At 40.9% G+C, this 23,729-nt stretch overlaps 2 protein-coding genes across 3 annotated transcripts in view; both read left to right on the plus strand.

Moving 5' to 3' along the window:
- Positions 1–1,074: 1,074 nt before the first annotated feature.
- On the plus strand, positions 1,075–7,975 carry anks6 (ankyrin repeat and sterile alpha motif domain containing 6). Its single transcript, XM_028433586.1, has 18 exons — positions 1,075–1,670; positions 2,129–2,347; positions 2,434–2,638; positions 2,724–2,874; positions 3,720–3,764; positions 3,858–4,062; positions 4,154–4,260; positions 4,412–4,563; positions 4,652–4,883; positions 5,010–5,059; positions 5,144–5,338; positions 5,446–5,608; positions 5,726–5,946; positions 6,032–6,224; positions 6,330–6,397; positions 6,483–6,599; positions 6,768–6,864; positions 6,954–7,975. The coding sequence occupies exons 1-18, from the start codon at positions 1,342–1,344 to the stop codon at positions 7,001–7,003; spliced, it is 2,799 nt and encodes a 932-aa protein (XP_028289387.1). The 5' UTR covers positions 1,075–1,341; the 3' UTR covers positions 7,004–7,975.
- A 6,277-nt stretch (positions 7,976–14,252) lies between these two features.
- The window catches only part of ahrra (aryl-hydrocarbon receptor repressor a), a 54,536-nt gene continuing 45,059 nt past the window's right edge, over positions 14,253–23,729 (plus strand). The window contains exons 1-3 of one of the 2 annotated variants that reach the window (XM_028433490.1): positions 14,253–14,543; positions 14,827–14,919; positions 16,435–16,625. In XM_028433490.1, the coding sequence (XP_028289291.1) occupies positions 14,858–14,919; positions 16,435–16,625 (253 nt within the window). In that variant the 5' untranslated portion in view covers positions 14,253–14,543; positions 14,827–14,857. The remainder of the gene's footprint in view (positions 14,544–14,826; positions 14,920–16,434; positions 16,626–23,729) is intronic. The other variant, XM_028433491.1, reaches the window with a different exon arrangement.

Below are 23,729 nucleotides of genomic sequence, written 5' to 3' on the forward strand. Positions count from 1 at the left end.
ACATGATGACGTCACTTATGCGACATTTGGGTCTGTAGTCTTTTGACCCCACAGGTGCAATAGTCTACAGAGTTTATTTTGGACCTGCTGAGATTTGCGTAAACCCAAGTTGTATTATTATTCACAGTAATAATGCAGTACATATTTCAATATATAAATATATTGTATTTTTCGTAAACATGTCAACTTCAAAGCTAAAAGTAATGACAAGACGAAAATATATTTTGGATCATTGTCACTAAAATCAGTTCAGTGTGTAAAGAAATAATGTTTATATATTTTCATTTTAAGTTTTTAAATATATTTTATTTTTATTTTTTATTAACTGTTTTTATTGGAAGCAATTTCAAGGGCAGCAACAATACATTCGCAGTTCTCCCTGGGATTTTAATAACAACATGTAGACAACACAATAAATACAACCTAAACATAAACAAGGAAAATAATAAATGAAATAAGCATTTATTTTATTTTCATATGGTCCAATTTTATAAATGGTATTTAATATTACATACTGTGTTCCTGGATTTTGTGTTTGGACATGTTAATGTGGTGTTGATCTTTATCTCTCTATGTTTTTAACAGAATGAATACTTGTATAAGTGCTGCTTGTGTACATTAGTAGATGTTGTAGTAACCTATTCTCACCACTGTATGAAGTTTTCAGCATCTCTTACTGTAATCGGCTGCTTCGTGTCAAGGCAGAACAAAATACTTCTAATTCAAACCTTCCGGGGGTAAAAACAAACAAACAAATGGACAGCGTTTTCAAGTATTCAAACAATCTTCAGCTATTATAGATCGAATCTATTAAAAAATATATTTATTGCAATTAAAAAAAGAAAATAGTCTTGGAAGCAGACTTCCTGTCAACAAATATACAATTCATTTTTAAATTATTTGATGTATTATTTTTGTGTTGTGTGAAAAAAGAGTTTTCCTGCGATTCTTAGATTATTATTATGTTTATTTAGCCCAACACGTTGGACTGTTTTGGTATTTCAACCCTTTACGGCTCATTTGGCTTTTATTTTGAAAAATCAAAGCGGAAGTTGAGTATTGGGTTGTCGGCGCTTTGACGGTGCTCAGATTCCTAAACAAATAACGGAACCGGGCGGGTAGCGGGTCTGGCTGCCAGAACGTTGAAAAGATATGAGAAAAAGTTGAGCTCTGAAAGTAGTTCCTGGGTTCAGAGTTTGATAAGAAGAAGATGTGAAGACTAAACTTTGTTGTACGGTGCGTCATGATTTCCAGGCCCCCGCCGAGTGACAGAGGAAAAGTTTACCGTCGGTGAAACAAACTGGAGCTGAATGGAGACAGAGCCACTCATTAAGTGAAGACATGAATTTCGGCGTCCCCGCGAATTCGCTGTTGCTTTTACGTGCCTGCGATGAAGGGGACTATGAAACGGCTCGGGGCATTTTGGAGCCCGGAGCCCAGAAAGAGTCCGGACGGCAGAGCAGGCTGCGGTCCGAAGCGGGGTCCGAGTGTAGCCCCGCGGACATGTTGTCTCTGGTACCGGTGGACTGTACGGACGAGGAGGAGAACACCGCCCTGCAGTTCGCCTCTGCCAGCGGACACGAGAACTTGGTCCGTTTTTTGCTGCGAAAGGGGGCCTCAGTGGACAGCCGCAACAACTACGGCTGGACCCCCCTGATGCATGCTGCTAGGTGGGGCTGCTCGCTGGAATAAAGTCACACCGAACTCAGTCAGAACTCAGTCAGAACTGTGCCTATTGTGTCACGTAGTCTCAGTCAGTGATTAAATACTTAACAATAGAGAGAAGGACTTTCAATGTGTCACTTTAATCCACATCTTATTGATTTACTATCAAGATAATTAGTGATAAGTGAATGTGTGCTTCAAATGATCCCAGTGGATTGAAAGTCTAGTTTAGTTTAGTTTGATGTATTAGATTTGGTCATTTTTTTTAAATATTGAAACCACATTTTAGCTTGTATGTTTTAGCTGTCAGTGGCATGACAAAAGACTTTTAGGCCTTTGGTGACCTCCTGAGAAAAGAGTCAAATTAGTAAGCAGTTTCAGGACTTATTTTGAATGCTGTCACTTTTTTTGTAATTACTAACTACTTAACAACTTGATTGTGTCTCTTTTTTCTTCCACTCAGGTTTGGTCACCTGACTGTTGCCCACATCCTCTTGGAGAACGGGGCAGAGATCAATGGAAGGAACAGGCTAGGTGCCAGCGTGCTGAGTATGGCAGCCCGTGGAGGACACACTCATGTAGTCAAGCTGCTTCTGGAGAGCGGAGCCTATGTTGATGATTATGATCATCTGGCTGTTGCTGCAGAGGCAGTCTCCAATGGCAACAACAACAACAGCTGCAGGTAGTTTCACAGAAAGATATTTTCATTTTAGTAAACTACTTTTTTTGTTAATTCTATTTTTCTCGTTTGTTGGTTTTTTCTGACAGTGCGGCTGGTTTTGGACCTGGTGAAGGCTGTCCAGGAGGTGGAGGAGGTAGCAGAGAATTCATGGACATCACAGCCTTGATAGTGGCGTCTCAGCATGGGCATGAGACAGTTGTGCGCCTGCTGCTTGAGTGGGGTTCAGATGTCAGCTTTTCCCAGAAGACCACGGGCTGGGGTCCTTTGATGGCAGCCACGCTGAGTGGGAAGGTGGGGTCAAAGACAAAATGAGAGATTCTGCCTGTATTCGATTTCTGGAGCAGCTGGAAAGTAAAGCTGTGTGTGATTTTAAAAGGTGGCGGTGGCTCAGCAGCTGGTGGAGCGTGGAGCTGACCCAGACCGAGTCAACGTTTTGTCCAAGACAGCCTTTGAACTAGCCATGCAGCTGAAACAGAGAGACGTTAAGGCCTACCTGGACTCCATCACCACTGTACGCCCACAGACAGGTACACCTCCTCTCAGACAAAGAAGTGGAATACATATTCCCTCAAGTCTACCCTAATAAAATGATAATAATAAAGATGAGACCCAAAATAAAACTCAAAAAGAGCGGAGCACTTGTATCCTCTGACATGTTGCTGTTGTGAGTGAAGTAAAGCTGCAGGACCCCGTTTTATTTCTGTTTCTGCTCCCAAAACTGTTTGTTCAGACAAAATCTAGACCTAGAAAAAGAAACTTCATGGCATGGTCCTCAATTCCTGCCATTTTTGGGACCCAAAGCATGAGGTGCTGGGCCCATAGGTGGCACTATAACAATCTATTGTAATATTTTTTAGCTGGCCTTCATCAATCCAGCATTTTATTTTGTGTTGCTTGCATTCAGATCTGACCTTGGATCATTTGGATTTTATTTTCTTGAAAGTCTTTTATGTTTAAAAGGAGAACTGCTAGCTTACCACCTCCATTGTGTCACCACAATTTGTCGAGTACTCGTGCACTGTTGTTAACACTGCAGTGAGAGTATAGCCAGTAGTGGCCCTCAGCCACTTTGATGTTCAAGATTTAGCTCAGGTTTTTAGGTCAGTTACCAGCACCAGCACCTTTGACAAGTGCTAATGTTTATCCAGCTCTTTATGTGTATGTCTGTGTCTGTTTCTCTAACTTCTTTATTCCTTTCTCTGTGCTGGAGTGCATTTTTATTTTTAGGAGTGTTGAACTCTGCAGTAATCAGTATTTATGTACACAACTCCCTTCTCCAACTGACTGAGTGTGCTAAGCTATGTGGATTCTGGCCAAGTAGGGTTGTTGTTTCAGAGTGTATCAGCTCGAGTCTATACTCATTTCTCCACAGACGATGAAAGAAGAAGACCAGATGTGTTCAGTGCTCTCAAACTGGGTAAGTGTTAACACCAGCAGGTTATTAAAATGAAAACAAAGCTGTATATATATATATATAGATATAGGTATTTTCGATTTTATGTTCTTTTAGGAAATTCACAGCTTGTCAAAGAGATTTTGGAGGAAGATCCTGCTCAGGTGAACTCATCCAATCAGGAGGGAGCGTCACCGCTCATGATGGCAGCAGTGAGCGGACAGCTAGAAGTGGTGCAGCTAATGGTGGAGAAGAATGCAGATATCAATAAACAAGATGGTGTCCACGGATGGACAGCTTTAATGCAGGCCACTTATCATGGGTAAGCAGCAGCAGCTGCAGCTGGATTATTGCTGTTGCAGTTTGCTGATTACTTCATTTAACCTCTGTATTCCTCCTCCACCTTCTTCCAGCAATAAAGACATTGTCAAGTACCTGTTATGTCAAGGCGCTGATGTCAACCTTCGAGCCAAGAATGGATACACAGCCTTTGATTTGGTTATGCTGCTTAACGACCCAGGTAGGTCCACTAAATAGTATTGCACTGACAGATTTCTGCTAAAGTCAGCTGATCCTTTTACAGCTCAGTTGCAACAGTGTTTTTGGTTATTTTTATATACACATTAAGTCCTACTTCCTAGTCCATTTTTTTCTTCTATGAATCCTATCAGACACAGAGCTGGTCCGCCTCTTAGCATCAGTGTGTATGCAAGTAGACAAAGACAAGTCAAAACACCGCAGCAGAGCTGTTATGACTCGTTCCAAAAGTCGGCAGTCCCTCAACAATATCCCGATGCCACCTGATGACAAGGGAGGCTTAAAGGTAAGGAGGAACTAAAGTCATGTTCCTGTTGTATTTAATGGTAATATTGTTTACAAAAATCACATTTGATGAATCTATTTTCCACCAGTCCTGGTGGAGTAGGATGTCAAACCGCTTTCGAAGGCTCAAGCTGACTCATACTTTGAGGCATGGCCTTTCAACCAATCGTTTGGCTCCATTTCCTGATGATGCAGAAACTTCACTGGATGCCACTATGAAGGCAGACAGGAAGCCTGCTGGTGCGTCTAATGGGGCACCAACACCTGTCAAGGGAGGAAATGACATTAGCAGCGCCTGGGCAGTCAAGACCAAAGATGCTGGTGAGCTATAGTAACAAGATCATTACTGTGATTACTTTGTGGTGCTTAGTGTATATGTGGAGTAGTTTGTCTATGATGGTTCTTCATGCTGTTATTTATTGTACTGTGTATATTGTCCTCTACCAGGTCATTGCAGAGCCTCCTCAGAAAAGGAGGACTTTCTGATAACCACAATGGTAGGAGTGTTTGCTTTAAACACTGTTCCCTGACTATTTTTTTTTAAATTAGAAAATCATTATACTCTGTTTTCTGTCTTTTAGCTAAGAAGTGGTGCTCCCCTGACCCGGTTGCCAAATGACAAGCTGAAAGCAGTGATTCCTCCATTCTTGCCTCCATCCAATTTCGAGCCGTGGAACTCTGACCGCTCACGCCTCCTCAGAGAAGGGAAGAGCGAAGTGCCACGTTTGCCTATGCCTCCACAAAGAAAGCTTAACAGTAGCGGAAACTCAGATATTGTGAGTTGAGTACTCGAGTTGGTTTCATTGAAATCTGTCTCTTACCTGTGCCTTTACCAGCCATCTTTTTTTTTGGCTTTTTTCATTCTCTTTGCTTTGTATTACAGACGTCCATCAGTCGTGTGGTTAGCAGATCAATTAAGTTTCCCAGTATCTCCAAGGGGCCCTCTTCATCCTCTCCATCCAACTCTGGTCACTATCACTCGCCCCACTCCTCTGGAGGCTCAAATGGTGTAGCAGGCCTCAACCGGGACTCTCACAACCGTTCAGGTTCACACATAAAAACCAATACATTCTGCAGCAATGGAAACATCAACACAATAAAAAATATTTGCATTGTACAGTAGCTGCATAACACAACACACTCTTATCTCTTCCTAACACCAGGGGGCAGTGCAGATAGCGTTCTCTCCCAAATAGCAGCCCAGCGTAAAAGAGCAGCAGGACTGATAGAGGTGAAAGCCCAAGCTCCAGAGAAACAGCACAACCAGATGCAGAGTCAACTCCCACCACCAGCTTCAGCTTCTGGTCTGCCACCACCTGACATTAGCCTTCCTGATATCCACTCACACCCCAGCCTGGTCGCCTCTGACATCCACTCCAGAAGGGTCTGTATTTTGGTTACTTTTTGACATTACAGTCACAGCTGTTACTTTCTTTTAACAGTCCATCCTAATGTGTCCTCTTTTGTAGAAGAAGGAGCTGAAAAAGAGGCCTCAGTCAGGGAATTCATCCACCTCCAAGAGCACTTCGCCCACTCTTACTCCTTCTCCTTCCCCAACACCCAAAATTCCTCCTGGGCCAGGAGACTCTCTGTCCTCAGCGTCTTCTCATCCTCGCTCCAAGAGCAGTGGGGGCTCCAGCAGTGGAACCATCACAGATGAAGGTTATTCACACTGCAAGCATAAATCATGATTCAGGCCCTATAAGTGCAAAAGAAATGACGCAAACATGCAGAGATTTCATTATTGTTCTTCTTCGTTTTTAACAGATGAACTTTCTAGTATTTTGAAGAAGCTGTCTCTTGAGAAGTACCAGCCAATATTTGAGGAACAAGAGGTATCCTGCCTTTTATTTCAAAGGGTGAAAAACATTTCCTCTCACCTTTAAAGTCAGTTTTTGTCAGTGTTTCTTTTTCTTCTAGGTTGACATGGAAGCATTTCTGACTCTAACAGATGGAGACCTGAAGGAGCTGGGCATTAAAACAGACGGACCCAGACAACAGATCTTAGCTGCCATATCAGAGCTTAATGCTGGAAAGGTGTGTTTGGTTTGAGATGTTTATGAATTACTACTATGCTGTTTGTGCTTTTTTTCACAATATGTGTAAATAACCTACTGTGATAAGGATGGAAATTGCCAAGGGACATAGTGTAATAAAATAAAAATCTTCTCCTGATTAATAATGACCTTTGTTGGCTGTCTTCAGGGCAGAGAAAGGCAGATACTTCAGGAGACCATCCATAACTTCCAGTCTTCCTTTGGTAGCAGTGCCAGTAACCCTAGGCAACCAGGACAGTCGCGCTGTAAGTGTTAGCTAGTAAGAAATTGCAGAATGTGAAAGAAAAACAACACATTAATCTGTTTGTCTTTGTTTACACATTTTCTTCATCAGCTCCAACAAGCTGGATGAGACACCAGGTTCGTTCCTCCAGCAAGAGGTAACCCAGTAGGCCTAACGTCCACAAGGAAGTGCACCAAAGATACTTAAAGTAAAAGTGAAACGCTGGCTACCCCCCTGCCAGGGTGCGAATAATATGGAGTCTTCTGGACGCCAGTGTCCCAAGCCATTACTGGTTTAGGAGCAAGAGGATGCTGCAGTAAAATGACCACCCAAGCTGTCATAAACTGCCTCCTGTATCAAAGTGTTCCTCATGGTTTTTAAAGCAGGGGAGGAGGGACAGGGCTGGCAACATTCAGTGCTCTGTGGCTTTAACAAAGCACATGTGTGGCATATTTGTGGCTATACTAATGCAGTTCCCACATCTCATGTAGCACATGGATTAAGAGATCAGTGATGAGCAACATAGTATGAAATATACAAGAGGGAGTTTGAGCCATGTGAGATTTGTATTTTATCTCAGTGAATGTGAGACAGAGACAGCACATGTATTGTAAAAGAGGAGAGTAAAGAGAAAAGTTGAGTAAAGTGTCAGCTAAGAAAGTGCACTGATAAACAAAGCGAATGGAGAAGAAGGGAAAAGGACACTCTAGCCAGGCTAGATTTAAGTCATCCAGTCTCTTGGACTGAATTCAAGGATGGGCCATGGCAGAGTACGGGATGGGTCAGTTAAATATGAGATGACTTTGATGTTACATGCTGTTTGGATTATAGGGAAACTTAAAAGAGCTGATGATTCACTAAATAAACATAATTACAAATTAAATAACAAAATAGGTGTATTCAGGCATGTTTGGGTTTAGTGGTTGAAAACCAGCTTTCAAACTGCACATGAAACAAATTCAAATCTGATGTAAATGCATCTTTCTTCCACAAGATGGCAGAGACCTCCTGCAATAAATTATCAGCAGCACAGTACTGTTGTACCACATGTTGATCCTGAATGCAGACTTTGTGTTACAAAGTTTATTGTATGAAAGTGCTATATAAATAAATTGATTTGATTAATCCCTGTAGAGGCAACAGCAATTTTTTGCTGAGTTCTTGGGGTTTTCTTTAAAAGCCTTTGGTGTGTCTTGTTATACTTGTTTACTCTGTTTATTAGATAAATATGAGCCCATATTGCACAAAGAAATGAAGCTCAAACATGCAAGAGAAATTAGATTTGGCACACATGCCTCTGAGATGAAAGGGGGCTGAAAAGAAGTCAAAGTTTAGTTTTTGCACCCTGTGAAACACACAATATAAGCTCGGGCTCATCATTGCCACAAAAATGAAATGATGATAAGCAGAGTCTCATATTAGTTTGAAACTATTGTCAGCACATGAGAAGCTAAAAATGTGTTTCTTTAAACTGATGAGCGCCTCAAACCACTTTCTTTCTCTGAAGTTTAGAGACACAAACCAACCAAACATGACCAAATAGCAACATACTGGCATTGTTGAAATCATTATTGATGACCTGGATATAGCCTGGCCCGACAGGCAGGCGACAGGGTTCCTGTAGAGTTTAATGAAAAGCATCACTCAGTGGAGGAAAGCTTTCCCTCTCCAGGGCTGTGGCAGATTGAGTACTCACATGTACAGTCATATGTGTGCTGTAAGAAACTGGAGGAGAGAGAGAGAGAGAAGTGCATTTGGAATACATTACCATCGTTGTGGCATGTGGGCAGCAAATGGAGTGACTCATTCAATTTCCTCCCAATTTTTTTCGCTCACATACGGTTTTGATTGGATTGAATAACATTTAATAATATTGTTTGTAGCTGTCAATACAGTAGTCATGCAGTTGTGAGGCACAACAGACAGATTGTGGCTGTAGACGGAGGTTCAGAATGATGATTTTTTGACAGCTAACCTGTTTTTTTTCCTTAAATAAATTAATAACTGGAATTTTATCATGTAAGACCCTAAGACGTCTGCCTCCTGTTTTAAAGGGGTCTCCTGTTTGTGGTAAGGCAGCCTGAAAGTGTCTGTCCATCTAAAAATTTGGATCCCCAGTGGAGATTAATTTTCACTTCACTGGCAGTTTTCCGATCTCCAGTCCCTGTGCTTTGCTGTTACTGTATTCCTTGGTAGAGACACTGAGGACAAAATAATCCAAGATGCATGGAAAAAGGCAAATGTACAGCAAAATCCTCAACTGCTTAAGATCGTTTACTTAAGGTCAACTAAAAATCAGCCAAGTTAAAAGCTGTTTCACCTGTTTTTTTACCTGTTAGAAATACAAGGTCTTAATACTTAATAAATTGTCAGAGGGCCCTTGTTCCATCGTGTGTGTGGTGTTAAGATATTTGGAAGCTGACAGATGTGAAGGATTTTCCCAGCATTCTCAAAAAGCTTTGAAATTCACTTTGTGGCCGCCAGCCTCTGGCTGTACAAGCCATTGCGGTTTTTAAGATGCACATCACCTAAGGCAATGGCTTACTCTGTATGTGTGTGTGTGTGTGTGTGGTAAGCAGTGACTGCAGGTTTAAGGCCTCCAGAGTGACCGTCAGAGCACCTCATATATACGTCATTTCTGAATCATTCCTCTCTCCCCTTGTGCCCACGTTTTCTTCCTAACTGCAGACCTGTCAAGTTTAAACCAGTGTGAATAATAACTATCATATCTCTGTGTATTGTTTCTGCAAACTATGTCCAAACAAACAGTTGCTGCATGATTTCACATTTGTTTTCCACTGTCAACATTCATCATTGCAAAGGTGACTCATTTGCTTGCAGGGTTTCCCAGCACCCTGGGAGTTACACAACACTGTGGCCATCTCTGTCAGCCTCTTTTTTTTTCTGACTGCTTCACACAGATAAAAACAGAGCCGCTGCCATGGGATGGAACAGATTACAGGGAGATTGAGAGGGAGCAAGAGTCAGCCTCTAGTTGACCCTTGGCCTGACCACAAAATGACCTCTAGTAAAAAAAAAAAAAAAGACAAATCCAAACGTCAACAAAAGATTATCCCCACGCAGTCCCAACATACTCTTTTGCCTCTCAAACCAATTGACACAGATCCTAACGCAGGGGCAGAGGAAAACGTGACAGAGAAGCACGAGTTTGAAGGTGTACTGATGAATATTTGGCTCTGTTGTCACCAGGAAAAAATTGCTGCACATTTGGATAAATAACTCTAAATAAACCCGACCTTCCTTGATTATTATAATAAAAAAAACCCATGGATGTAGAAACAGTCGACCACTGTGGCTTCTTCCTCTCTTCTTTGTTGTGTTCAGAGCTTCAGGTATCAGTTTGTGATGATTTAGTATTTCTTACCTTGTGTGTGCTGTGATACGTCTCTTTCAATACCACAGTCAGACATGTCCTCAGACACACTTTTTTTATCTGTAAATATTTTGTCCATAAAGTTTTCAGACGTGAAAAAAAAAGAATTTTAGTGTCAAAACAAACACTGTCATTGGACTGTAGGCAAACGCCTTGTGTGATTACTGCAGCTGTTGCGTGCTTGGCTAAATATTGGATGAATACCAAATCTTTTGTCCTTATTAATCATTTAGATCCAAGTCGAGAGATGGCAGCATAATCCTTTAACCTTTTTTTTATACGGTATGCCTGGCTGATTTGGTCACCATGGCATGGTTAATAAGAAAGAGCGGTTTAGTTGATCAATAGCTGTATTCGGTATTATCCACACTATCTGAATGCTGACTTACTTCCATCACGAAGAATGTTCAGCTTCTCTGTGAGGGCTAAAACTTAACAGACACTGAGAAATAATAAACATTTGCTCATTGCACATTATCCAGCGCATAAACAGATGGAGCAGTCTCACACAACAGTCTGATTCACCGTCTTGTCAAAAAGTGATAATTAATGCAACCTACACTTACACTTTAAAACAAGCGGTTTTCCATTTCGCCTGCATATTTGTGTGCACCACAGGCTTCTTTTTCAATCTCTGCCTTTTATGTTTGTTGTCAAAATGTGTCCTGGATTTGAAGCACATGTTCCTATGAGATCAAATGAGATCTGTTCCCTAAATAAACATAAGTCTTTTCAAATGTGGTATTAAACTCTTCTTTGGGGACAGTGTGCGATTGTTTAAATATTTCTGCATGTGTATGAAAAGGAACAGCTGAAACACCGCTGTTGTTTTTGTATGTGAGTGTGTGTGTGTGTGCATGCATGCAGCCCGTGCATGTCTGCAATGTATTTCTTGCAGGTCCTTGATGGGTCAGAACAGGCTTGCCTGTCTGACCTGAAAAGACCTTTTGATCTGGTCCTTTGCATTAACAGCTCTCTGCTGTCATGGCTTATACTCTGGCTCTGTAAATCCTGACAACACCATTTCTGCTTTTCTACAGCGCTTGGCTCTCTGTGGATTCCCCTCGTGATCTCTGAGTCCTCTATAAGTGAGGTCATTGCCACCACTGACAGCTTATTGGATAAAATTTAAGCTACTATTATATACTGTAGTTTTCTCATATTCACAGAATTGCTTATCCACTTATTTGTGTACTCAAACTGTGTTGTTTTGGCATATAGCTTTGCATCTCACTGAGCAATTATTGTAGAACTTAATGATAGTGACGGTGAAATGAGTGCATGTTTGGTACTTTCCGATATTGACCCTCCTATCAATTATGAATGCCCATTAGCTGTCATGTCACAGCTCTGCATGTCTCCTGAAATCCCACTGTGATGCCAGCAGAAACATGTTAATCAATGAACGCCACACTATTGCACCTGGCAGATGGCGTTTCCTTGCTCATTATTCTAAAATGTGTATTTAACCACACACACACTCACACACATATGCACATGCGCTCATGTGCACTGACGCACACATACATGGTTGCGTGCAAAGGTCTGCCCCAGCGGCATTAGCGGAGCTTTAAGCCAAGGCTAATCTGGAAGGCAGCTTGGATAGTGTTGCCAGTGGATTTGCATCGATACTGAAGCTCCATGTAGCTTTAGTGGCAGTCACTGACAGTGTTAACAGGACCTTAGGACCTCTTCAGATCCACAACTCCACCTGCATGATAGGCAGACAGCTGCTCTGTCAATAATGCAAACTGATTGTTGTGTACTAAGAACAGCAGATCAGGAGAGTAGTAGCATGATTTCATTTCGTTGTTAACCTCATGCACTGTTCTGCTAGTCTTTTTATACACTGCATGCATTAGTTAACATTATTCAGGACCAGCAGTGATCAAACAGTGATTTAGCTCTCACATCACATTGCTAAAATGCCCACGGGCTGTTGTAGGCTGTCAGAAGGCATCATTAGCTTCCAGATTAAAGTTTTAGTTAGACAAACATTACTTAGAGCTTTCCTCAAATAATCCCTATTGGTTGACATAAATCTTAGCAGGCTGAGCCACATCCCATCACATCGTGTTCATGTGGCCCAACTCTGATTAATATGTTTTTCTTTAATCCTTCTATTGTCTATTGAAATGGGATTCCTCAGTTGGAGTTGGTAAACAAAAGAAGGCTGCCTGGAAACAACCATGTTTCTGATACTCCTGTAGTTTATAGGATGTGTGACATGTCACCACTCAGGGGATTCTCTTGTGTACTGTGTCATGTTTATTTAAACAAGCTAAGCATATCTGAGCGTAATGTGACTTGCATGATTTACTACACATAAATATACAATCAGCTACTATGTGTGTGTGTGTGTGTGTTTGTAGTGCATGAGTTTGCGCACTAGGGTGCAGTAGAGTAGACTAACATGGCAGCTACATACAACCACTGTGTCATTGAGAAGACAAGAGACAGCATCATTAAGTAGTATATATTTTATTGGGTAAAACTAAACGATACAAAGTGAACACTGAAAGGTCAATGCATTTTTGTTTACATTGTAAAAGGACATTTTTAAGGCTTGGGATTTGACAAGCTTTTATTTTGAAGCAATTTTAGAGCGCTCTAAAGCAAAACAATGTGATTAGGACCGTTACATAAAACAAAGACTCTAACCTTTGTCACGCACCAATAATTAACGGATAGTTCTTGTAACGTGTAGTTCAGTTGTTTTCTTATGACTAAACATGACAAAAGAAAATAATTCTCTTCTTCTTATGTATATTAACTATGCAATAATTTAGATAACTTACTCCAAAATCAAGTCCCGAATGAATCCATACAGGCTACTTGTATTTTGTGAATTAAAGTATTGAGGAATACTTAAAACATGTGTCGAATAATTAATGGAGAAGTAGCATCGCAGCACAGTCCCGTAAAGTCCACCACAGTAACATAGAACTTCCGGTTTAAAAACAACATGATATTCAACATACAGATATAACTTTAAAATCATACGATAGTTACAACCTTCATAACTTACGGTGGAGTGGCGTTTATTACAAAACTGTAGAGATTAACCTATTTAAAACTGTATAGCAAAATCCACATATACGTCAATGCTTTTGTTTTGAAGGCGTAATCATCTCACTTCCTGGCGTCTGTACGTCACTTGACGCAGCTCCCACCGGTCCCAGAGAAAGCGTCTGTTTCTCGAAGCTATATCCGCTAAATTAGCCAGTAACTAGAAGCGCAGTCCACTCCAACGAACAATGGCGGTCGAAAACAAAAAGCTACGCTGTCAATCTTTCTGTTTCTCCTTAAGCGAGTCGCGGTGGCACAAGAAAACACGCTCCGTGAGTGCCGTCGACCGTCGACAGCCTCGCTTTGAATGTGTACGTTGGTGCCTCCGCTGCCCTTCGCGTGTGATCCCTCCCCTCACGCTGCTCACAAGGGTGTGTGTCTGTGTGTGTGTGTGTGTGTGTGTGTTTTTGTTTCTGTGTGTGTGTCTGCGTCTGTGTTTTTGTTTCTGTGTGTTTCTGTGTGTGTTCGCTCGCTCGGGTCGGGTTGGGCTACTGCTGCCTTCAGGTACTCCTCTTAAATCCACAAACTGAAAACCGTTTCAACGAGGACTAATTCTTTTTTAGAAAGTCCACTTTATTTAATTATTTTGTTGGACGATAGCATAAAATATGTCATGTATGTCGTTGGTAGTTTTTAAAATCCCTTAGCCTTTAAGCTAATCCACAGATTTAAACAAAAATGCTTAAAGAGACGTAACTCGTTAATAGAAACTAGTGTTTAAAATAGATAGCAGCTCCCACAATAATAACAATATAATTTGATCATAAATATCTCAAAAAAACAGAATTATATTATCAGGTGGGCCCCAAGTTAAAAAACAAACAAACAAAACAATCACATTAATCCCGTATACAGACGTAACGTGAAGGCATCATCAACCTCGCGTGTATGTGTGCGTGTGTACGTCAGTGAGTGTGTGTGCGCTAGCGCCGTGTTTGTGTGGCAGAGAGTTGCGTGCGAAGAGCTCGACATGTCATTCAGAGGAATCCGCCACCTGAAACGCGAGGAAGTGAAGGCGACTCAATTGGGTATAAAGCATCAGCCAACATCTGCCCCGAGCAGTGCAAAGCTGATGAAAACATCAGCTCGGAGCTCACTCAGGACCTCTCCGAGTTATTTCATTTGCCTTGGATTTATCGTTTCGAGTCGGTGCACCCCAGGAGACGCATCTCTTTTTAAAGTGAATGTGACTCAACCGACACTATACTGGAATTAACTGAAAACTGCAGATACTCTAGGTTTGTGTTTTTGTGCCTTTTACCCTGCAACACAATTATTAATTAAGCTTTTATTTTTGGGGGGCATTTCCTGTGCAGTTTTATTATTTGTCTTAATTTTGATAGCATTGTCATTTAATTGTTGTATTTATACATCAGGGATGCTGTTACATTGCATGTATTTTCCCCTAAAAAACATGAAATGACATTTTAGTGACATAATGTGCAACAACGAGTCTGAACACGTGTGTTGTATGTTTCTCTGGTGTTAAAAGTTGTAACGTTGACTGTGTCTCATCCGCAGCGCACCTGTTACCTCCACGGAGCGCAAGACCATGATCCCTCCGGGAGACTGTCTGTATGCGGGCAGAAAGAGGAGGAAGCCCATCCAGAAACAGTTAAGGAGCTCTTTAATATTCTGCACCCCCTTTTAATTTTTAATCTGTATTTTAACTTGCTGCACAGTTTTTGGTTTGGTTTCCTCAGCGGGTGTGATATGCCATAGAAACTTCTCCTTTAATGTTTAGTATAAACATTATGCATACATTGAATCACAGGAAGTTATTAAGCGGCATGAAGGTGTCAAAATAACAGCATAAGCTCCAGATGGTGGTGACTGCTGGTTTCAATACACATGTAGCACTGGAAAACAGTGCAGTGATAACATAATTTTATCAGTGTACTAATAATTACATTAAACTTATTATGCTTCATCTACCTTAAAGAAATCTCTTCAGATGGGTTTGCCATGTTGATCCTAATATTAGCAGCAAAACTAACTTTGTCTGCACACACACTTCTGCTGTCTCATTAGTTTGATGCTGTTTTAGCTGCCTTTTGATGAGAGGATACTTTTTTTTGGATAATCTTGTGAGCTGGTGTGATTTTTAAAAAAGGGAAGTGGTAATTTAACAAGGCCTGTTGTGGTATTTATAATGCTGTGCCCTGCCTCCCCTGCAGGAAATCTTTGACATATCAAATCGAAAACACTAAAAGAAATACAATTATTTATTCGTCCTGGTTAAACTTCTTTAAGACTTTTAATTACAATGAAACCATTCATTTTTGTAAATATCTAAATGATTGTTTTGAGACATTTAGTTTTTCATAGTTTGTTGATTTTTTTTAAACTTTCAATAATTCAAAGTGCAACTTTTTATTTCAAAGCAGTGAGTGAGTGAACCCTCAGCTGTTGTAAACACGTATCATGTAAGGTTTCGTCTGTGGTACGTCTGTGGCGCACCATACTAACTTTGTGCCTAAGGAACATTTTATGTTCTCCGCTCATACTTGAAAAGGTCGCACCGCCGTCTGTGCGAAACTTGTAATATCTGGAGCCACTGAGGAAAATTGAACAGGGGATTGAATATAAGCAGACAAGAATAGAGACGTTTATGCTTTTGGAGTAAATCAGTGAGGTGTATGGTGTTAATAGGGACAGCTGAGTCAAAAGGAAATACAGACGCACACTGTGTGGTTTATTTGGTCATGTGTCTGCTGCGGTGGTTGCTATACATAAACCAGCTACTCAGACAAAAACATAATCTTGAACTACATTATGTTGTGAAACAATAAACTCACCATTCAGAAAGTGTTTTTCAGTCATGTGAGGATACAGTAGATCAAGCATGATCTTTTAGCCACAGTTTAGAATGTAGAAAATGTATTTCATTGAATACTTATAACATATTTAATTAATATTAAACCTAACAAGTCAAACAAGTGAATCCTTTTTGATGTGCTGTTTTCACTTTCACACTTACTGCTTGTTGAGGTTGTGCTCAGTGTTGTTCAATATGTAAAAAAAAAGACATGCTTTTAAGAGTTCTCACGTCTGTCCTGACACACACACACACACACACACACACACACGCTTCTGTATTGATCTCTAACGTGTCCTTCTCGTCTCCAGGAAGCCGTCCTCTTCCAACGAGAAAACCAACCCATCCAAGCGGCACCGGGACAGGCTGAATGCTGAACTGGACCGGCTGGCCAGCCTGCTGCCTTTTCCGCCGGATGTCATCTCTAAGCTTGACAAGCTGTCAGTGCTGCGTCTTGCAGTTTCCTACCTCCGCGTCAAAAGTTTCTTCCAAGGTAAAGGAGGTCAGTACTGTTTGTGTTTGTGTGTGTGAATGTGAAAGAGGCAGAAACGCAGGTCTGATGTTTAGGTGTAGAGGTCACTGTTTTACAGCTGTGTTGTAAAACTGGGTTATGTAAAACCAGTCGGTGCCTGGCAGAACTCTTATGTTCATATTGTCTTTTGGAAAACACTTCCAGTTTCAGTTTTATTCAGCTAATGAGCATTATTTGAACTGGTGTGTAGATAAAAATAACACAGAGTCAGTTCATCCTCCTCAAACCATCCCCCTGTGTCTTCTGGTCACATGTAATTAAAAGGTATACCGAGGCCTGCTCTTGTTTTTCCACCCTCCTGCTGTCCACTGAATGCCTCCCTTCATCTCCTCGTGTTGCTCCGCAATCCATTTCAAATATTCATGTGCTGCTTCCGAACGTATTTTGTTGCCGGTGGCCTTGGCAGCTGCCTTATCAAAACAGAGACTACACTGGCACAGCTGGATGTGACAGCTCTATAAACAATGGGGCACTTTTTATTGCGAGGGAACACTCATGTGATAAAGCATAAGGAGGATAGAGGGGAACAGGAGGGCAATCATAGAGAAGAAGCAGCAGAGGTCCTGTGAGGTTCACTACCTCTCTTACAGTCCCGGGGGCTAGAAGGAAATTCTTATTGGGAGATTTTTTAGGATTCTTACAAGCTGAGTGTTTAGCAGCCATCTCCTTTTCTGCAAGCATCTCTCCTCTTTCACCTTTTCCTCTGATCCTTAAAGTACCTTTAATCTCCATCATCTGCAGCCTTGCTTTGGCATGTCACCCAACAACTGGTGTCCTGTTAGCTACAGTCATGCAACTTTAACACCCACATACACTCACAGGTATTTTCCCCTGAATGCTCATTTAGCTTACCCGTCACGCAAAGCTGGAGTACAGGTGCTAATCGGACTTGTTAAAGGTGCCTTTCTTGGATGAAGCTCACGCAGAGATCAAGGCGGCAATCGCTGCTTCAATGAGGAGTGATGCTAAGGATTGTCAGTGCTTAAAGTGAGCTGCAGAGGGAATGATTGGAAAATTGGGGAAGGTTCAGTAATGTGTAGGACGCTGCAAAAACTGTTGAAAGGTGTGTAGAAGCTGTTGAAAGTGAGTGTTGCTCCTGCCTGTGTGTTGCCTAGCAGTGCTAATAGCTACCAGAGACTTCCTGGCACATGTCTTGCAGCACAGAGTTGCACTTATGCATTCAAAATATTGAATTTATATGGACATGTTTTAGGGTTTTATTCTCAAGTCTCCACAGCCTCTGTGTGTTTTCTCTACCTCTGCTGGGTGCCTTGTTATCAGTGGTAGTGGTGACCAGCTTATCTGTCTTTTGATGCTTCGCTAATGAGATTAATTAAAGTGGAACATGAAGGATTTGCTTCTGTATACATCTGCAATCTCTGCCCTCCCTCAATTTGGTCAGCTCCCACTTATAGCACTGATCCTTAAACAGGGAGTGTGGCCAGAGCTTTTTTTGACAGATGAGCAACAAGTACATGTCCACATCCGTCCTGTGGTTCAGAACAGTCATAATTGTCTGTAATTTTTTTTTTTGACAGTGAGTCACTGAGTTAAAACACGCAACAAAACCATGAAATCTGCAGCTTTTAAGTTTCATTTGTCTGCAAAACAAACACAACATTTCTAAGAGGAGGACTCAAGACTTGCAGATGCAGTTATCCTTTTTTTCCACCAGGGGGGACTGTATGAAGTTGTTACTGAGCCTTGGCTGACAGGTTTCCTTTTTAGTAAGTTGTGATTAGGTGAGATTTGGCTCTATTATCACTCTTTATAAAACACACATATAATCTGAGATAAAAGAAGAATCTCATGAGCAATTTGTGGGAAAAAAAAGAAAAAAGAAGACGACTGGTAAAATCATTATAAGCAGGTGTTTTAGGAAGCTCCCTGAGATTGTCTCTGTGTTGCGTGACTACTTAAGGGTGGGGCACATCGAACAGTGTGTACCTATGCACTTTATGCAAATATACCCTTAGGCTGCGTGTGTGTAAATAAAAAGACAAGTTTCCCTTTGATCTTTGTATACCTGTATTCACCAGAAATTTAGACGGGCACAGTGACCTGAACTGACATCGGGTACCAAACCAAGAAGCCAGGAAGGCAAAAATTATTGTTATAGGATTTCATGAGCATCCTGGAAGAAGCGCACTTTGAATGAGGACTTAAGAAAATGCCGTTCAGATTGCTGGCTGAACTTTTCAGATTCACATTAAAAAAATGTAAATTGTATTTTAAACAATTCATTTTGTGAAAGAACAAAACATTTGCTTTAAAAAATGTTTGTATAGCTTTTCCAAATGTATGATTTTTTGATTGATTCTCAGTTAACACTATGTGTTAAAAGAGTTTTGTGAACTGCTGTCGTATAAGTCCTCATACTCCTCCTCAACAATTCTTTGTTGTCCTGCCGTTAAGATATAATAGCTGTACACAATAGCGGCACACACAGACATGTCTACATAAAGTATGTCTCTGCTGAAGTTTCCAGTGCAAATGGGGAACAATTCCAGAGGGGCAAACATCTACTCAACAAAATAATCATAAGTAAAGTCATCAGTTTGTAGCCTGCAGGCTGTGTGGCACTCTTTGTCCCATGCTTTTTCATTTAAATTTTATTTTAGGTCAGGATATCTTGTTTTTTTCAGCATTTTTTAGGCAGATGTCCAATCAGGTGGGTCCATGAGTATGTGTGTGTGTGTGTGTGTGTTGACAGTCAGCAGGCTGTAATTCCCTTCCCTTCCATGTTAGGTCTCTGCCCTCACTGTAATTGCTGAGCTTGTTAAATATTTACCCTTAGGATTAACTATCCTTCCTCATTTGTCTTTCTGCCCCGATTGTCTGTATTTCTCCTCCGGTGCATATGTGTTTTTAAGAGTCTATTCAGTGTGATTTTGTTTCACCGCTTTTTATCTCATTATTTGAAATGCTTTGTTGTAAAGGGGATTAAAGGCATTTGTTTTTTTTAAATTAAATGTTGCTATGAGGCGCTTATAGGGGGCTGTCTTGTTTTTCGGTGACATTACATTCCCGATTTCTTGTAAAAATAAAAATAAGACAGCTGGATAAAGGAGACATGCTTTCATTTTGTTTTTCGTTCCTCCTTTTTTTCCACCCATTCTCTGTTTCCTTTGAGCAGATATGAGTTCAAAGTTGATCTAACAAGAGCAGAAGGCAGCAGGGCTTGTGATAAGAATCAGATGGGAGTTTTAAAGCAACCCTAAAATAAGATCCCATAATCTTCCCCAATGCACATCCTCCCTTCATATAAATGTTTCTAATGGCTTGATATCAGTTGATGTTGGCGCTGACATGGCATGTATCTCTAAACATGTCACACATTATTGTGTTGCTTCTGTGGTATTTGTTTGCTTGTAATGTGGTCACATCTTTGCAAGTAGGAGTGCAACTTGTGGTTAATTGTCTGTTTGCAGCCACGTTCCTTCTTTCTGTGTATCTGATGAAACAAAACATGATTTCTTTTTGGCCTGCATAACACTGCATAACTTTTAAAGTAAGGCACAGGACTACCATTTTGACTCTGTGAAGAGAGACCAATTGCTTGCGCGGTGCAGGTTTTTCTTGTTACGTGGCATTACATTGATATTTCCTGGATGTCAAACCCTGACAGCTACAGCAGAATGTTTTATGTCTGTGAAAGTTGTGTTTGTCCGTTAAGTGTGTGTATTTCTGTGCACTTGCCATGGTGGCTATTTTGACTGTGCTTATTTGATGAGGTGCAGCAGAAGTGTATTTTGACAGCATCTGTCACCATCTAAGGCCCTGACCTATGTGCCACGGCGATCAGATTCCCCACCACACAGCAGCATTGGCTATCATCCATTTGTATTTTTTATTACCCATATCTCTCTGTGTCCTCATCATCCCTTTTAGGAATCACATGGCCTCTATGTCTTTCAGCTTACCAGTACTGACACAGCAGTTTGCAGAGTTCTTATGCTTTTGTGCTTTTTAAACTTGGTCCCTTTAAAGTTGATTGGACTTATACATGATGGAAATTATTGAATAGCCTATAGAGGGTGTATTTTTCAGTGGTATTATTATAACACAACAGAACAATTCAAACCATTTAAACTTTAAACTTCAATAAATTACCAGTAAATGTCATTTGCGCTGCTAGACTTTACTCATTTTAAATGCCGGAAGCCCTAACAGGCAGAATTAACTATGTTCATTAGCAGTGTTCAGATTCTGGTGTCTGTATTTATCTGTTTCACTTCACTATTGCAGTTCTGTATCTGATATTAATAGTTGATTGAGCAGAAGCTGAGGTTCATTCTTTTCCTGTCTGCGTTTATCGCCTTTACCACGTGGACTATCACATGTATACACCCATCCCTATTACTTAAGAAACTGTGCAACTTCACAGTTTCAAACATTTTTTAACACACTTGTACACTTTATGATGCTGTGAGCAGCTTCCCGAAGCCATTAAATCCCCCAAAAAACATACAATAGCTTCTTTGTTGCTCATGCCTGACAATCAACTTTTAGTGAAACATCCAAGAATATTGCCAAGCATATGATTTTAAGGGATATATTATGCAAGTTTGGTAGAATATCTTTATACTTTTAACACATAAACTCTGTAGAATCCTATGAATGCATACACAGTCAGCAGAGTGCAGACGGATCCTTTAGTTTGACTTTTTATCCTTAATTTGTACTCACTCGTGACCTACACATGGCTCTCCACGAGACATCAACAACCTGAAAGCCATCCAGATGACTTCAGTGCAGGCCTTATTTGCTTTCAGTAAATAATCTGCTCTGAAAATCATCAGTTTCTTGCAATATATCATGGTCGCCCCTAATGTTACCAGCAAAACAAATCTCATGTCCAAATATAAATGCCTGTGGTGTAAATGTATCCGTGCCTCAGTGAGGTGTATTTATAAGCGTGTGTGTGTGTGTGTGTGTGGAAGCCCTCAATTAAAACCCCACCTTCCCTCAAAGCTGTCAGTCCACTCAAGGTGTTGACAGGGTATGGGAACACACACAACAAATGTGATGAGAGAGACCTCAGATCAATGCCAAGTCCGTTAACCTGACATGATGATCACCTTCTCGCTGAGTTCCAGCTATCGGTTCTTAAAAAAAAAAAAAAATTGACTTGTACTGCTAATTGCTGAATGTGTGCGAGCAACTTTCAATATGTGTGTCTGGCCCTTAACTGCTGGCTGAGCTATAATAGAAGAGGAAGGAAAGGCCACAGAGCCCACAGACTCACGCCAGGCACACACAGTTTGTGACGTCAACCAGCAGACAGGACACAGTTTTGTAACTAACCTACCGCCATCCAATAGAGGAAGGACAGAACAAGACAAAACAATCAGGCTAGATTGTTATCCTATCAACTACTAATTTAGGAGAATTTCATGGACGTAAGCTGCCTCTATACCGCTATTTGGGCTAATCCCTTTCATGTCAAGTCTGTATCAAATCGAGCAGCGCAGACCATTTGATTTCCTAAAGAGGGAAGTGCTGTAGCGTGATAGCTGTTTCTGAATGGAGTCAGTGCTCAGGGGTGAAAATGTGTATTAGGTCACATTATAGACAGACTGCATTTACTAAACTCTGAGTGACCCTATGCTTTTTCCTTCCCTAATGCTTTGCACTCAAAGACAGACAAGATGGTAGGGCATAGGCCAAGACATGTCAGGAGGCTGCACAGATTGTAAAAGAAGTGAAAAGGTTTGGCAATACAAAGGTCAAGATGTGGTCAATGTTCTGTTGTTGTGCATTTTGGAAATGCCTTTGCTCTTGTAATTTCCTGTGAATCACCTCCTTAAACGATGCGATCATATTGACAGCTCGTTTGCTGTCTCTGGCTCACTGCAGTCCTGCGCTCGTTGCTCCTTTTGCACTTTCATTTTTCTCAACACAGTTAAAGTGAATTTATTGTCACATTGGCCTGGAGGTGATCCCAGTGCATGTGGAGGTCCATCACAGTACAACTAAGATCCACTGTCTAAATATTTAGTTACAGTTAAATGTAGAGAGTTTCTATTTATTTCTCACAGGGCACTGTGTAACATGCAAGGCTGCATTAGTACTGTCATGCTCAAAACACAAAAAAGATGAAATATTTGTATGTATTGTATGCAGTTTCTTAAACCTCCATGGGGTTGAACTTAGTTATGTGAGGATGTGGTCCCTTTCAGTAGCAGGTAGGTGCTGTCACAGATCCTGAGCTACCTATACGGTTCCTCCACCTGTCTCAGCTCCACTTACCCTCCAACACTTCACAGATTTTCTTGGATTAGCTTCAAGAAACTCATAAGGTGTTGAAGACAAAACTACCAAAAACATTCAATCCCTTGTGCTGCTCTGTGTGTTTAGTGGTAATTAGTAACTTATGTAAACAAAATACAGAAAATAAAAAAGCCTATTCTGGCACCAGTATCATATGAACATATTACAATGAGAACTGGGCTGCACGGTTCATTAACTCATTTGTTACATATGTCTATACGGTTTTAAAGTGAACACTCAAAAACCATCTGAGGGTCAAACCCTTTGACCTTTTCATTCACCCCTGTTGTTTAACCCAATTACAGCGTTAAAAGGATGAGGTGAGGGGAATCACAGGGAATCAGTTAAACTTCTTTTTCTCTAATTAGTACCAGCTTGACAAGCTGTAAATCAAAGCTGATCCTTAGATGGCTTTGTTGTTGCTGTAAATCCAAGTCCTCCAGCACGCTATGGCATCAAAACCCAAAGAAAGTAAGTATGTCAACCCATCAGCCCATCATATCAGTTAAATGTCATGTGTCACAACAAGCCTTAAGACAGAAACAGACTGGGCAGTCCTGCACTGGTGTTCTTCACCCCAAGCTGCTACGTTTCAGCACTTTCTAAGAGTAGAATGAGAGAATTACTGTAAGTGGACACAGAATAACCTGAGCTGTAGCCTGCAGGTCATATTCTCATAGCTCCTTTTTTAACAATTCACAGATCACTAAACTCTTATTAGGTGTTGTAATGTGTATTGATTATGAGCATCCACAGAGATAATGTATCCCAGTCTGTGTACATCAAATGAGAGCACAGATC

This window comes from Parambassis ranga, chromosome 20 (genome assembly GCF_900634625.1).
Source record: "Parambassis ranga chromosome 20, fParRan2.1, whole genome shotgun sequence".
In the NCBI taxonomy this organism is placed as follows: Eukaryota; Metazoa; Chordata; class Actinopteri; family Ambassidae; genus Parambassis; species Parambassis ranga.

Bases quoted from the DNA above. Each gene is read 5' to 3' on its own strand.
- anks6 (XM_028433586.1), top strand. From the start codon at position 1,342: ATGAATTTCGGCGTCCCCGCGAATTCGCTGTTGCTTTTACGTGCCTGC. The intron at 6,225-6,329 runs GTTATTCACACT...CGTTTTTAACAG, and splicing joins TGGAACCATCACAGATGAAG to ATGAACTTTCTAGTATTTTG. The intron at 6,865-6,953 runs GTAAGTGTTAGC...TTTCTTCATCAG, and splicing joins GCAACCAGGACAGTCGCGCT to CTCCAACAAGCTGGATGAGA.